General features: G+C 51.5%; 1 protein-coding gene across 2 annotated transcripts in view; it reads left to right on the plus strand.

The window, feature by feature from the left end:
• Window positions 1–16,228, plus strand: part of GTF2F1 (general transcription factor IIF subunit 1) — a 228,668-nt gene that overhangs the window by 94,928 nt on the left and 117,512 nt on the right. Inside the window, exon 9 of one of the 2 annotated variants that reach the window (XM_078685706.1) lies at window positions 2,789–2,847. In XM_078685706.1, coding sequence (XP_078541832.1) covers window positions 2,789–2,847 — 59 coding nt within the window. Of the gene's footprint in view, window positions 1–2,785; window positions 2,848–16,228 lie in introns of both variants that reach the window. The other variant, XM_078685702.1, reaches the window with a different exon arrangement.

Consider the following 16,228-nt stretch of genomic DNA (forward strand, 5'->3'; position numbering starts at 1 on the left):
AGTGGGACCTGAAGTTTCAGTGGGCCCAGCATCAGGGCAACCTGTCCGACCATGTCCTGATCTCGGAGGGCACTGCGAGACAGTTGCAGTGGTGGCTTACGGACCGCGATTGGGTCTGGGGCAGATCCCTCTCCCTTCCCCTACCGGAGCACGTAGTTGTGACGGACGCGTCCCTCCAGGGCTGGGGAGGCCACTTGGGAGAGGCGGAGATCAGAGGCATCTGGTCTCCGGCGGAGTCCCGGCTCCATATCAACATGTTGGAGCTGCGGGCGATTCGCCTAGCACTGAAGGCATTCCTCCCCTTTGTCAACGGGAGTGTAGTGCAGGTGTTCACGGACAACACCACCGCCATGTGGTACTGCAACAAACAGGGCGGTGTGGGGTCGTGGACCCTTTGCCAGGAGGCTCTGCGCCTCTGGCAATGGCTGGAACGTCAGGGCGTGACTCTGACGGTTCAACACCTGGCAGGTTCTCTGAACGCCAGGGCGGACGAACTCAGCCGTCGGTGCTCGGTGGATCACGAATGGCGTCTGAACTCGGACGTGGCGAACGGCCTCTTTCAGCAATGGGGAGAGCCTTGGTTAGATCCATTCGCCACAGAAGAGAACGCGCAATGTCATCAGTTCTGCGCGTTGGAGTTTCCAAGACGGCACTCGCTCGGCGACGCCTTTCGGCGCGAGTGGAGTTGCGGTCTGTTGTACGCCTTTCCGCCTATACCACTTCTGCCCAGAGTGCTGAAGAAGATCAGGCGCGACCGGGCCCAAGTTATCCTTGTGGCTCCGGACTGGGCTCGAAGATACTGGTATCCCGAGCTACTCAGCATGTCAGTCGGTCCCTCGATCCGCCTGCCCCTTCAGGAGGCTCTTCTGTCGCAGCAGCAGGGGACGGTCCCCCACCCGAACCTGTCCAGCCTCCACCTCCATGCGTGGAGATTGAGCGGCGACAGTTGAGGCCATTTGACTTGCCTCCTGAAGTTTGTGATGTGATTCTGGCAGCCAGGCGTCCCTCCACAAAGTCGGTATACGCCTGCCGGTGGAACAGATTTGTGGCATGGTACACAGCAAAGGCTGTGGACCCCCTTTCTGCCCCTCTTTCCGAGGTTCTCCTCTTCCTTCTTTCTCTTGCCCAGCAGGGCTCTGCTCTGGGCACTATCAAGGGCTACCTTTCTGCCCTTTCCGCCTTCTTAAGGCTACCTGATCAGCCATCTTTATTCAAGTCCCCTATTGTACTGAGATTCTTGAAAGGCATCACGCACATGTATCCACCTGTTCCGTTCGTGATGCCTCAGTGGGACTTGAACCTGGTTCTGACATTCTTGATGTGTGCTCCCTTTGAGCCGCTTCATTCCTGTCCTCTCCGTCTTCTCACTTTAAAGACGGCCTTCCTGGTTGCCATCACCTCTGCCAGGAGAGTGAGTGAGCTCCAGGCTCTTTCTGTTAAACCTCCTTTCTTGTCCGTCCATCCTGACAAGGTGGTTCTTAGGACTAGGCCTTCTTTCCTGCCCAAAGTAGTTTCTGCTTTTCACATCGGGCAGTCCATCACCTTACCCTCCTTCTTCCCGCCTCCGCATTCTTCAAAAGAGGAAGAGCGGCTCCATCGTCTGGACCCAAAACGTGCGCTTTCATTTTATATGGATCGCACACGCCAGTTCCGGGTGGATGACCAACTGTTTGTTGGCTACGTGGGTGAGAAGAAGGGAAGGGCGGTACAGAAACGAACCATCTCTCGGTGGGTCGTCCTGTGCATCAAAGCTTGCTACTCTTTGGCTCGGAAGGAGCCTCCTGTTGGGCTGAGGGCCCATTCCACTCGGGCCACGGCGGCTACTACTGCCCTGGGCCGGGGAGTCCCTTTGCAGGACATTTGCCAGGCGGCTACGTGGGCCTCGCTGCAAACCTTTGCGAGGCATTACTGCCTGGACAGTCAAGTCCGGAGGGACGGCTTCTTTGGCCGTTCGGTCCTCCAGGATTTTCTGGTGTAGGATTGTATTGGTTCGCAGACCCACCACCGGGGTTGGTATTGCTGGGGTATCTATTCTAAGGTAAGGAATCTAATACTAACCTGTTTCTTTCAGATGAACAAGTTACTTACCTTCGGTAACGATATATCTGTAAGAAACAGTAGTTAGTATTAGATTCCTTACCGCCCCGCCCGTCCTCCCCGTTCTGCGAACTGATACCTAGGGTTAAGGACATCCCTTTCAGGGCCCTAGTTTCAAGTGGCACCAGTGTTAGTTCTCACATGGCTCTGCGTGTTCTGGCGCGGAAAAGCTGTGTGCAAAGAACTGACGTCAGCGCGCGGAGGCGGCGTCTATATACTCCAGCGACGTCATCACGGCGCACGACGCCGACGACGCGGAGCCGCAGGGGACGCCTGCAGACGACGCCTACCGACGCGCAGGGGTACTGCTACGCAAAAGTTTCCGGATCCAGACTGACGCCTGGGGATATTCTATGGTAAGGAATCTGATACGAACTACTGTTTCTTACAGATATATCGTTACCGAAGGTAAGTAACTTGTTCATATATAACATAGGGAGTTGCTGAGTCCTCAACAGCATATTGGATGCTATTGAGGGATGTAGAGTGGGATAAGGAACAGGGCAACATTGTAATAAAAGGAGCATGATGTCACTTCCACCACCTTTGGCATTCTGGTGAATCAACACTGATGCGTTAGACCGCAATAGTGTAGTCGTTTTAAGGATGTTGATGTCTTGAGTTATGGGTACTGCTATATAAGGTGCTGATACTTACATTTACTCTTATGGTTCCTAATTGTTTGCAGTAGTTCTGATGATGAGGGCCCAGGAAAACCAAAACAGAAGAAAGAGGAAGATATTCCCCAAGGTAAGGTCCACTCAACCGCCTTCCCCTCCCTACTCACCCTTTAATTTCCTCACAGCCAACCTTCCCCTTTCCACACCTTGGTTCTTAGGAATCTCCCTGGATGTAGCAATGAAACTGGATACCATGCAGTGATAGCTGGTGATCCTTGAAAGTTGTGGGGGACAAAACACTTGCCCTTACATACAGTGAGTGGTCCAAAATTCTTCTAGGAGGCGTTGTGTGGGGGATGGTGCTCCCCCTGAGCATTTTTGGGAGGAATATTAGATCAATTAGTTCATTTTAAAACCCTGTAGGCTCTGAAAGCACGCTTACTAAATGCCAAGGACTTTCATGATGTTCTAGTGTAGCCTGAAGCACAAGAAGAGTTGGGGTTTTTTTTATAAAAAAAAAAAAATCCCACCCCGCAAAAAAATTATCAATTACCTACAGTGTGCCAGGGCCAGGATTTTATCATGAGTTCTCCAAACATACCAAAAATTACCTCCATTATGTTATTGATACTGCCCATGTACCGTGGGTGACCTGATTGTATGTGCTTTGATGAAATACCTACTTAAAGAAAGTGGGTCTTACAAAATGTTTTTGCAGAACCAGTGTTTTTTTGTTGTTTTTGTTTTCTGTTTTCAAATGGGTTTCACAAGGGTGAGGAAACTAAAAATGTTAAGTCTTTCTTCACTAGACATTCTTTTCTTATGGATGTTTTTTTTTGGGGGGGGGGCTTATTTACAGCTACCCCTTAATCCCGGTTCCTTCTCCCCCCCCCCCCCCCTCCCAACCCCCTGCTTTTATTTAACCTCCATCTCTGCTGATGCTTTTGGCAAGCCCTATTTTTTAGGTCGAAGCCTACCAGACAGCACAGCTGTGTGGATTGCTAAAGACATCTTGGGGACATTCAGAAAGCTTCCCTGGGAATGGTTTCTGCCCATTGCTTATCATTGGCTTTGTGGTTTGTAGCTCACATTTTCTGGCTTTCTATTTGCTGGCTTTGTTTGTTTTAGGCTGTCCAACGTGAGTTCATCCCTCCCAAGGAGCAAAGCCTTTCTACACCAACTCCCTTTGTATTCTTCCACAAGTGCTGCTTTCTGTAAACTGGCCTGTAAATGTTGTTCTTATCTTGTCACATTTTTTGTCCATTCAAAGACAGAGGTGTTTTCCTTTTCTTTCTCTGACTTCAAAGTGAGACACTTGTGTGACTAGACATCCAGCAACTGAACACCCACCTTGAATAAGCACCAATAAACATGCGACCTATAGACATACACACCTTTTACAATTGTTTCTCCACTGCACTGGACAAACCGGTACCAACAAAAACCTCTTCCAGAATTGCCCACAAAAATAGCACAACATGGGTTAATGACATCAAAAGAATGAAAACACAACTCTGCATACTAAAACGCAAATGCAAATAATCAAGAGAAAATACAGATAAAAGCATACTATGGTACTATAACAGAGTATACAATAGAGCCTTCAGAACCACAAAAAGGCACCACTACTCCACGTGCATAACTGAAGCAAACTGCTCTTCCAAGGAACTCTATAAAAATTTAACAGAATTCAAACCCCCACGATCTCAAGACTTCTGTGACAAAATCTCCAATTAATTGATTGCAAAATAACAAATATTAAAAAATACTTGTAAGAGAACACAGACTACACCAAAACAATATGAGATTAACCACCACAGGAGACAAAAGTACCCATCAATGCATAACTTCAGTAACCTGTCGCAAAAACATTTCCTTGATACCTGTGAGAAAGTGCCATCTTTCTTGCACTGGTATGCCCCCACTTTTTTCTGACTGCTGATGTGCTTGACGGAGTGTGCCCTGGGCTCCTGCCAACCAGGTACCCTGGGTCTGTGTTCCTTCCCTAAAACTGTGTTGAAACTGAAACCCAATTGGCATCTCTGGCCACCTGTCAGCCCCTAGTAAATGGTACCCAGGGCATGGTGACCAGATGAGACCCCTAAGGGCTGCAGCACTTATTGTGCCACCCTTAGGGGCCCTGTACCCTGGCACCCACTTTACAGGCTGAGTGCCTAAGTACAGAACTAAACAAGGAGTCGACATGGCACACATCCCTGTGTGCCATGCCAACAAACCCACTGCCCTGGCATACACCAGTCACCCCTCTAGCTGGGTACCCCAAGCCAGTGGTGAGGCCACAGGTGCATGAGCCCTGTGCCCCTACAGTACCCAGGGCCATTCCTGGGCACTGTAAGTGCAGTGATGCCATTAAGAGTATATGGTGCTGGGAGGTCGACTTTACGAACTCCACAGCACCATAATGGCTACACTGAAGACTGACCCTCAGGTGGGGAAGACTAGGTGAAGCAGGACCCCAGGCTCCGGCCATCTTGAAGATGGGGAGCCCTGCCCAATCACAGCTAGGCTCCTGCCCCCTCCCACAGGAGAGGAGCAGGCTAGGGGGTGTACCCACCCCGGGACAGGGATCTATTGGTCCTTGCCCTTGCCCTACCTGTAATGCCCCTAAAATCAGTATTTAGGTGCTCCCTGAACCTTCCTTCCCGAGATCCCGATAAGAAAAGAAGAAAGAAGATCAAGAGGAAGAAAACCCGCCGTGCAGCAGCTAACAACAGGATGACAACAACTGACTTGGCCCTAGCCCTAACAGCCTGTCGATCCTGGAACCTGCTCCTGCCTAATCTCGGCGACTCCTGCGGACAGCAACCTTGGGACACCCAGAGGACCTGCCTGCCTTGACCCTCTTAAAGCCCGGGACACTCTGCAGCAGAGGCTCTGCTGCAACAACACCCCTGGTGCCAGCCAGGAAGCTCCGGACCAACCCACTCTGCACCCGCAATTGCCCGGCCCGTGCCCGAGTGATCCAGGACCACAAAGACGTCCCCCCGGCGACTAGGACCTGAAGTCCAGTGCCCAAAGACCCTCCTCGACGACCCCAACGATGCCTGCAGCCTCAGGACAGAGGACCCCTCTGACTGCGACCAGCAGGGGGTAAGATTTCCCGACCTCAAAAGACACCCCGGCGCCCCACGGCCCCCTGTGCCCAACTCCTAGGTGCCTACCTATCCTCCAAGACCCCAACTTACCCCTCGAAGTGTTGGTCGCTCCAGAAGATCCTTCGTCCCCGAGCCTGCAGCCTTTGTTCCCTTTTCAAGTTCCTCATTGAGTAACATTGAGCGCCCGACGGCTCAAAAGCACCCTGCATCCAGCCGCCTGAGTGCCACCGGCAGTGCAACCTGTGCCCTATCCTACTTCCCCATTTGCCCTGAGCAAGTGACCAGGAGCCCAGCTCCCACAGCCGCGTGGGCTGCTAGCCAGCAGCCACCAACCGGAGGCCCCCTTTCCCTCATTGGATAACATTGGGCCTAACTACCTCTGCACCCGGCCGCCCCTGTGCCGCTGGGGGTGAACCAACTGTACTTACCTGACCCTTGGGGAACCCCGGAGTCTATGCCCAGAACCCTAACTTCACCAGCCAAGTACTCACTTGGAAACCGATAACTCACTCACCTGCCATTGGATAACATTGACTGGTGTGAAGTTTTGGAAACCAAAAATATTCATATAAAATCCCCCGAATTCCAAAGTACTCACCTGTGATCATGGGAAAAGTCAGTACTGTGCCTTGTAGCCCAGTACTGAACCGCAAAAGTAATCCTTACCAGGTTTACTAGTAACTTGTATTTTCTCCATAGCAATCCATTGTCTGCTTTTCTATGAAATTTCTACTGTCTACTTTTGAAAACTAGAAATATTCTTTAAAAATCATACGAAATACTGAAACGTAGTTACTTACCTGTTTTGAGTTGAGACCCCAGTGCTGGCCCCAGGAGACCAGTACTGGATTACAAAAGTAACAAGATCGTACTTTACCTGCAACCTGAATTTTCTTCAATTGGCTAACATTGCCAGATTACTGTTGAAAAGTTTCAAAGTGTGATCTTTTCAAATAGCTTTTTATTCCTGAACAATCACTACAATACCTAAAACGTTTTTGCTGAACTGTTTTCAGCTTAGACCCCAGGACTGAACCTAGGAGCCAGTCCTGGAAATACCAAAGTAATCTACAAAGTAATGAACTGTGTTTATATAAAGAAATCCATTGAGCTCAATGCTAAATTGTGTGTAGAATTGTGTGGCCTACTGCAACCCCTGTACCTAATGTCTTTACAAAGTTTATTGCCTTTCTGCAAAGTACTCATCTGAGACATCTCATATTGAGAACAGTATATTTTTTTGATACCTGTTGGTTCTAGAAATAAAACCACTATATTTTTTTATATAAAAACAATTGGCCTGGAGTTCAGTCTTTGAGTGTGTGAAACCTTTTGCTGACTGAGTGTGTACATCAAATGCTTTACACTGTCCTCGTGTACTGCCTTACTGCTGGACCAAGCTACCACTATAGAGAGTAAGGACACACCTGGCTTTAACCTCTGTTATACCTCTGGGGTTTGTGGACTCTATACACACTGTACCTTATTCTGGTCCAGTATATATAGAGGCACTTTCACACAATACCATTGCAGCCAACACAATCTGGATCACTATCAGACCCATTACCACCTAGAATCTTTACAGATATCCTTCGCTCAACCTGTAAATGAGAGGTAGCAGATGCCTACTCAACAACTCCCTAGAACAACATTCATTTCCACCTGAGCTCAAAACCTTTTCCGCCATAGCACGCAAACACATCATCATCTCCTACGCCGACGACACCCAACTGATACTCTCCCTCACCAAAGACCCAGACACCGCCAAAACCAACCTCCAGGAAGGAATGAAAGACGTCGCAGAATGGATGAAGCTCAGTCGCCTGAAGCTGAACTCAGACAAAACGGAGATCCTCATCCTCGGACAATCCCCATCCGCCTGGGACGACTCCTGGTGGCTCACAGCACTTGTCTCCGCACCAACACCCACGGACCACGCACGCAACCTGGGATTCATCCTAGACTCCTCCCTCACAATGACCAAGCAAGTCAACGCCGTCTCGTCATTTGTCACCCAGGCCCTCTTCACCAGCCGACTGGACTACCGAAACGCCCTATACGCAGGAACCACAGCCAAACTTCAACGCATACAGAACGCCTCCGCACGACTCATCCTCGACATCCCTCGCCACAGCCACATATCCGCCCACCTGAGAAACCTGCACTGTCTCCCTGTGAGGATTGCGTTCAGGCTCTTCACCCACGTACACACAGCGCTACACGACAAGGGCCCCGAATACCTCCACAACCGCCTCTCGTTCTACATCCCCACCCGCCAGCCCCGCTCCGCCAGCCTCGCCCTCGTCTCCCAAATTCGCAGAACCACCACCGGAGGAAGATCCTTCTCCTACCTGGCAGCCAAAACCTGGAACTCCCTCCCCGCGCACCTACAACTGACACAGGACCATCTCACCTTCAGAAAACACCTCAAGACCTGGCTATTCGAGCAGTAGCGACACCCCCTTCCCTTCAGCGCCTTGAGACCCTCACAGGTGAGTAGCACGCTCTATAAATGTATTGATTGATTGATTGAGCTCTCCTCAAAAAGAAAAACCTTGACCCATCTGATCCAGCAAATTACAGGCCCATTTCAAATGGACCTTGGACTTTTCTTAGCAAAATTGTTTCGAGTGCAGAGTTTGCTCAACCCTCTCATTTTATGCAACATTATGGCTTGCTGTCAAACCAACCGTCCAGTTGCAGACCAAGCAAAGACTCAGTCAGCCATTATATCCATCTGGGATGATCTAAAGCTCAAAGTGTACAAAAACTAAGTAGTTGCCTTATTACTTCTGGATTAATCAGCTGTTTTTGACACTGTTCACCACCACACCCTACTGCAAAGGCGTAACAATATTGGAATCCATGAACATTCTTTCAAATGGTTTGCTTCTTATCTGACAGACAAATGGTAGTCTACCTACCCCTTTTCATACCCCTCAAACACATCACTGTGGCATTCCTCAGGGGTCCACCATATCCCCTCTAATACTTAACATCTACCCTAACCCAGTTACCAAATCTAATTCTATCTTACAGCCTCACCTGTTACAGCTATGCAGATGACACCCAAATCATTTTTTTCATGGATATTCCGAAGACCTCTACAATTCAAAGCTCGATGGCTGCCTTCAAGTCATAAACACATGGATGATGAAGAACCGTCTAAAGTTCAACACCTCAAAGATAGAGTATGACGTGCAATATGGCAATACTACCAGCCCGCTGTCAAATGGCCTAAAGAACTTGAAGCCCCTCTGACAACATCAAGAGAAGTTAAAAACCTAGGCGTATCAGTGGATTCAGACCTATCCTTGAAACCTCATGCTAACAATGTCACAAAGAGTTTCTTCTACACAATGAAATCATTCTGCAGCATCTTCCCATATTTTGCATACCAACATAAACAGCAAGCCACCCTCATGCTTGTAATCTCCAAGCTTGTCTATGCCAACAGCCTATACCTATGTGATTCGTTATCAGTATATCTCTTAGATCCTATCTTCCTAGTTCCTTTAGGCTTATTGAAGTACCTTATGTTGTGGGCTGTATTTGCTGCTGTTGATGTTGTACTGCAACTGCTTTCATAAATTGTACAAAATGGCCTGAGAACAGACACAGTTCTCTTTTTAGACAGCAGACAATTGCTCCCCTGCACAATCTATATTCTGTGCACAGAACATTGGGTGTAACCAAAACTGCCTCCGAGTCTTTAGCCTTTTGCAAATGCATGTCACATGCAGCAGGAATTCCTCTGAACTAGCACATAATCTACATTGGCTGCTTATTTCTCCATTCAGGCATCCATACCAGTAACATCATAGAGGTATCAGACAACAACACAGCCTCATAATTTCATATTTTGCCGGGTTTGGATGAGACCGGCACAAATAGAAATAGCTGTTATGGCCTACAATAATACTAAACGCACAATACTCAGTAGTCAGCAAGAAATTGTAACTTATACTTATTAAATTCACCTATTACATATATGCTATAAGGGTTGTCCATCACCAGAACTGTACAACCAAACAAAACAGCCATCACCAAACGAACCGGCATGGAAAAACTGAAGAGATCGGTCACACATTGCAGGACAATTTGGAGGACTTAAATATAGTCTGCCACTGCAGGTCTGAAATACCTATACAATCTGACCGCTTCTTTACATCTCGTAAATAAACCCCGAAATAGGATGAAAATAAAAATGCCCATCCTGACGGATCTCTCACTTCTCTGTCCTACTGACCATGCCAGCTCAGGGCCACAACTGTACACAATCTCAGATTGTGCAACACTGTGCAGTAATCAGCTAAGCAGACTAAATCATTTGAAATACTATAAAGGGACCTGCAAAGCTGTTCAAAGCTAACAGCACACAGAAAACCATAAAACTGCACATTTGTCTCTTACACTTCATCATCCAACACGCTGCTAACTGCTGCGTCCCATAACATTCTATCTGCACCTTGGTGGTTCTCATGGATCTAAGAAAGTGCCCCCTTTTGACATGGTCATCCCACCTTTTCCCTGTATGTGATGCAATTCTGACTGAAGTGCACTGGGTACCTGCTAACCGGTCCCCAGGGCCAGTGATTTACCCCTAAAACAAGGTAACTGTTCAATTGTTCCCCAATTGGCAAGACCTTTAGTACCTATGTATGTCCCTAGTAAATAGTACCCCTGGTACCTAGGACATGGGTACTAAAGAGGGTCCCTAAGGGCTGCAGCATGTATACCACTCTAAGAGACCCACCACCATACTCCTGCAGAATGCCATTGCAAGCTGCGTGACATAGTCCAGATGGAGGTCAACAGCAGGGTCCAGCTGACTACTTCCAGGAAAAGATCTATTGCAGCTTGTTATGGCCCTGCAGCTTACACAGGAGGTCGGCCAACTGGCCCTTGAAGTCCACTTATTTGTCCTGGATACTAGAGGGAGAAGGTTCAGTCTTTTCAGGGTGCTTCTTAGGTTGCAAACAGCAAGTTCAGTCCTCTTCACATTCCTCTTCTGATCTTACTCTGGTCCAGGACTGTTCTGAAATGGAAACCAGACGGTGGATTCACAAGAATTGTTTCTGTATCCTGTTTCCTTTCAAGTGCAATATAGTGATATATGTAAAAATCCAGCAGACCTGTCATGGTGATTTGACACTGTAATATCAAAAGGGATTGCTCGCATCCACCACATTGCATATTCTGGTTCTCTGCCAATTCATGTCCGGCTCACTCAGGTCACAGGCTCTTCTGATCTTCTGCAGGTCCCAGAAGTGATCTCAAGTAGGTGCCTCATTTATCCCTGGCACTAGCTATTGGGTGAAAATGATTCCTGAGCACATCCTAACCAATGGGTTAAAAGTTCCTGGGGCCAGCCATACCTGCTTTGGGCATATTGATAATGGTGTTCGTCTTCGGCCACACTAAACATGGGCTCTGAGGGCTCGGTGTTTATGTGCATGAGTGTACTATGGTAATCCTAGTGTCCTCCAACCTATAACACTGAATCCCAATTTGAGACTGGCACTGTACCCATAACAAACCCAAAGACAGACAGCTGGTAGGACAAAAGCAGAGTCCTTCAGCAACCAGACAGTGGATTCACAAGAATTGTCTTGGCATCCGGTTTTCTCCCCTTTCAAGTGGGCCCCAAGTGTTTTATGTAAATCTAGAGACAGAAGTCTGGCAGGGCTAAAGCAGAGTCTTTTAGCAACCAGACAGTAGATCCAAAAAACTTACCTTGGCAGGCTGTTCCCTCAAGTTTCAAGCATGCCCTGAAAGATGTATGTGAACCTGGAAGACCTGTTGAGCATGATTTGACACTTTAGTGTCAAAAGGTATTCTCACAGCCCCCACTCATCACAGTCTGTGGAGTTCAAATGAGTCATCTCTGCTCATTCAGGTCCACCTGTCTGCTCCTGGGAGGCTTTTCACACATTCACACCTGTTCAAGCCTAATTCCTGGCTGAGAGAAACTGGAGATTAAATCATTTTAGTGTACAAGAACTTCAGATAGGGAGAAGGTAACTTTCTAAAAGTTACTTTTCCTTAACAATCATTTCAAATCTGACTTCACCGTTGAATTGTATTTTTTAAAACCTTTAAAATAGTTTAATTATTTTTCTTTCTGGCCCCATTCCCAAGACACAGTATTAGTATTTTAATCTGCACTCTGGTTTTATATGTACGGACGTTCACAATAAATTTCTATATGTTCTACTTTTATATACCACGCACCCTGCCTTGTGTGTGCCATGTCCTACATAGTGGTGACATATAACCCCTTTTGACAGCTAAAAATCTCCCTTTTAAAATAGTAATATTTGACAGGTCGAATTGTAAAGTTTAAACAGCCACAATCTGGTTGCAATGGTAGGCGTGAAGCTGTGTTTGCAGTGTCACTAGTGGATTTCACAGTAGGGGCTGCAGCTCACTAGTGGTATTTAACTTCCAGGCCCTAGGTACTCTTTGTATCTGAAAGAAACAGGTTAGTATTAGATTCCTTACCTTAGAATATCCCCAGGCGTCAGTCTGGATCCGGAAACTTTTGCGTAGCAGTACCCCTGCGCGTCGGTAGGCGTCGTCTGCAGGCGTCCCCTGCGGCTCCGCGTCGTCGGCGTCGTGCGCCGTGATGACGTCGCTGGAGTATATAGACGCCGCCTCCGCGCGCTGACGTCAGTTCTTCTTTTTTCCGCGCCAGTTAGCGCAGATCCGAAGAGCAGTACTCCGGTCTTTTGACCAAGTTTATTGTTAATTACTTAATCTTCTACGGTGCCGGTAGGATGCCCGGTTTCAAGGGTTGCGACGAGTGCGACCGCCTGATGTCGGTCACCGACCACCATCGACTCTGCCTCCGGTGTCTGGGCGCGGACCACGACGTGGAGTCCTGCGTCGACTGTCGGGCCTTGACTGGTAAAGCTAGGCGGGAGCGGTCCCGCAAGCTTCTCGAGCTCCGTGTGTCGGCCCCGCGTCGAGAGCGGTCCCGGTCCGGTCGGAGGTCGAGGGAGCGGTCGAAGGAACGATCGCGGAGCCGCCATGAGCGCTCCGGGAGTCGCCACCATTCCTCCGGTTCGTCAGGTAAGCGTAAGAAGTCGGGGCGTCGTCATCGTACCCCCGACGCCCGCGTGATGCGGCCGGGGGCTCGGGTGGCCCCACCCCCGCGGCCCCGCGTGGGTTGCCGACGCCGTCTGCCCCATACCTGTCGGTCCCTGGGGAAGGCGCGTCGCGTGAGGAGATCGAGGCCTTCCTCGTCGCTATGAGGGCGAGGTCTCCTCCGGCGGGGCCTACGGCGCCTGCGGGCCCATCGGTCCCGTCTGGGGGCCCGAGCGGTTCGGGTGCTCCTGCCTCGACGCCGCCGGTGGCTCCGGCCTCGGCGCCGCTGGGCCCCTCAGGTTCGTCGCCGGCTGGTCTACCGGCCTCTCCGGCGTCGGTTCCTTTGGGCCAACCCGTGGTACCGCCTCCGCGCGGTGCAGCGACTCCGCCGTCGGTTCCGGCCGGCGTCGGGTCCCCGGCGCCGACGCCACGCGGCGCCACCCCCATTCCCCCTCTGACTTCTGAAGCGGAGTCGGACCGGCGTCGTCCGACGCCGGATCCGGCGCCGATGGGGCCCATTGACCCCGAGGTCTATATCGTCGATCCAGAATACGGCGATGAGGACGAGTATGGAGAGGGTTGGGAGGGGTCTGAGGACCCTTTATCCCGTGCCTGCCAGTATGATGTGGACTGGGTAGGTGATCTGGGTGATGCCAGTGGTCTGGACGAGTCGCCCAACCCTGGGTTTGTCTCCCCGACCCCTGTGGCGTCTGAGGCAGGTGCTGCCTATTCGGTGGTCCTGATGAGGGCTGCCAAGGCCTTGAGCTCCCTGTCGCGAAGGTCAAGCCGAACATTCTGACCGAAGTGTTTAAACCGCAGTCATGCCCCCAGGAGCCTCTGCTGCCGTTTAATGAGGCCCTGACGGATGTCCTTTTGGGCACCTGGTCCAGGCCCGCTTCCGGTGCACCGGTTGACCGGAACGTTGCCAGGCGTCACCGTCCGTGCTCGGACGAGCCTGCCTTCCTATCCACCCATCCCTCCCCGGAGAGTCTGGTGATCCAGGCCTCCACTTCGCAGTCCGCGTTCCCGTCGGCTCCGCCCGATCGGGAATCAAAGCGGTATGACCAATTTGGTAAAAAGGTCTTTTCCTCTTTGAGCGCTGGACTGCGGTCTTGTAATACCGCGTGCCTCTTGGGCCGCTACACCCACTCCCTGTGGGATACGGTCGAGGAGTGTTTGCCGCAATGCCCCCAGGAAGTGCGGGACAAGCTCACCCGGGCCTTCGTTGAAGGCCGGGATGCGGCGCGGTACTCGATCCGTTGTGGTCTGGACACGACCGACTCGCTGGGACGGGCTATGTCCACGACGGTGGCGATTCGTCGCCATGCTTGGCTGAGATCTGCCAACTTCTCGCCAGACGTCCAAAATACACTCATGGACATGCCATTTGATGGCAGTCGCCTGTTTGGTGACAAAGCGGACCACGCGCTGGAGCGCTTCAAGGACTCCAGGGTCACGGCCAAGTCCTTGGGTCTTTCGACCCAGCGCCAGCAGACGGGTTCGTTTCGCCCCTTTCGTGGCCAAGGGAGGGGCGGTCCCACACGTGCTGCCAGCCACGCGCCGCAGAACACTCCCCAGCGCGGTGGCGGCCGTGGTTTCCGCCGTGGTGGCGGTAGAGGCCAGCGGCGAGGTCAGTCCACGCCTCCCCCCGCTGCTGCATCCAAGCCTTCCTAGTCCGAGCTTTCGGGCTCACGTGACGCCAGTGGGTGGCAGGGTTCGCCATCACCACTCCCGCTGGCGCGCGATAACATCGGACAGGTGGGTGCTGCAGCTCGTTCGAAGGGGCTACGCCCTCCCCTTCGAGTCCACTCCTCCAGCCATGCCACCGCAGAACCACCGTGTGTCGGGGGACCACTTGACACTTCTGCAGGAGGAAGTTACGGCCCTCTTGGCCAAGGGGGCCATCGAGCGCGTTCCTGGGCCAGAAGTAGGGTGTGGTTGCTACTCCCACTACTTTCTGGTGCCCAAGAAGGACAAAGGAGGCCTGCGTCCTATCTTGGACCTACGGAACGTCAACGGCTTCCTCCGGAAGGAGAAGTTCAAGATGTTGACTTTGGCTCAGGTCTTGGCTGCTCTAGACCCACAAGACTGGATGGTAGCGTTGGACTTGCAGGATGCGTATTTTCACATCCCCGTCCTGCCGGCCCACCGGCGTTACCTGCGGTTCACGGTAGGCCACGAGCACTTTCAGTTTATCGTGCTCCCCTTCGGCCTTACCAGCGCCCCACGGGTGTTCACGAAAGTGATGGCGGTGGTCGCAGCTCATCTGCGCCGGTTAGGGGTTTCAGTCTTCCCCTACCTCGACGACTGGTTGTTGAAGGCGGCTCGCCCCAGACAGTCGTCCACCACCTTCAGATGACGGCAGACCTCCTGCACGAGCTGGGGTTTTCCATCAATGTGCCGAAATCACACCTGTGTCCCTCTCAAAAGCTCCTTTTCATCGGAGCGGTTCTCGACTCGGCGCAGTTTCGGGTTTATCCCCCGGAACGGCGGGTCCGGGATATTCAGGCTCTGATTCCCATCTTTCAGCCGTTATCCCGGGTTTCGGTCAGGTTGACGCTGCGGCTTCTGGGGCTGATGGCCTCCTGCATCCTACTGGTGCATCACGCCAGGTGGCGGATGCGGGCTCTGCAGTGGGACCTGAAGTTTCAGTGGGCCCAGCATCAGGGCAACCTATCCGACCATGTCCTGATCTCGGAGGGCACTGCGAGACAGTTGCAGTGGTGGCTTACGGACCGCGATTTGGTCAGAGGCAGATCCCTCTCCCTTCCCCAACCGGAGCACGTGGTTGTGACGGACGCGTCCCTCCAGGGCTGGGGTGGCCACTTGGGAGAGGCGGAGATCAGAGGCATCTGGTCTCCGGCGGAGTCCCGGCTCCATATCAACCTGTTGGAGCTGCGGGCGATTCGCCTAGCACTGAAGGCATTCCTCCCCTTTGTCAACGGGAGTGTAGTGCAGGTGTTCACGGACAACACCACCGCCATGTGGTACTGCAACAAACAGGGCGGTGTGGGGTCGTGGACCCTTTGCCAGGAGGCTCTGCGTCTCTGGCAATGGCTGGAACGTCAGGGCGTGACTCTGACGGTTCAACACCTGGCAGGTTCTCTGAACGCCAGGGCGGACGAACTCAGCCGTCGGTGCTCGGTGGATCACGAATGGCGTCTGAACTCGGACGTGGCGAGAGGCCTCTTTCAGCAATGGGGAGAGCCTTGGTTAGATCTATTCGCCACAGAAGAGAACGCGCAATGTCATCAGTTCTGCGCGTTGGAGTTTCCAAGACGGCACTCGCTCGGCGACGCCTTTCGG

The sequence above is a fragment of the Lissotriton helveticus genome, chromosome 1_1, assembly GCF_964261635.1.
Source record: "Lissotriton helveticus chromosome 1_1, aLisHel1.1, whole genome shotgun sequence".
NCBI classification, from domain to species: domain Eukaryota; kingdom Metazoa; phylum Chordata; class Amphibia; order Caudata; family Salamandridae; genus Lissotriton; species Lissotriton helveticus.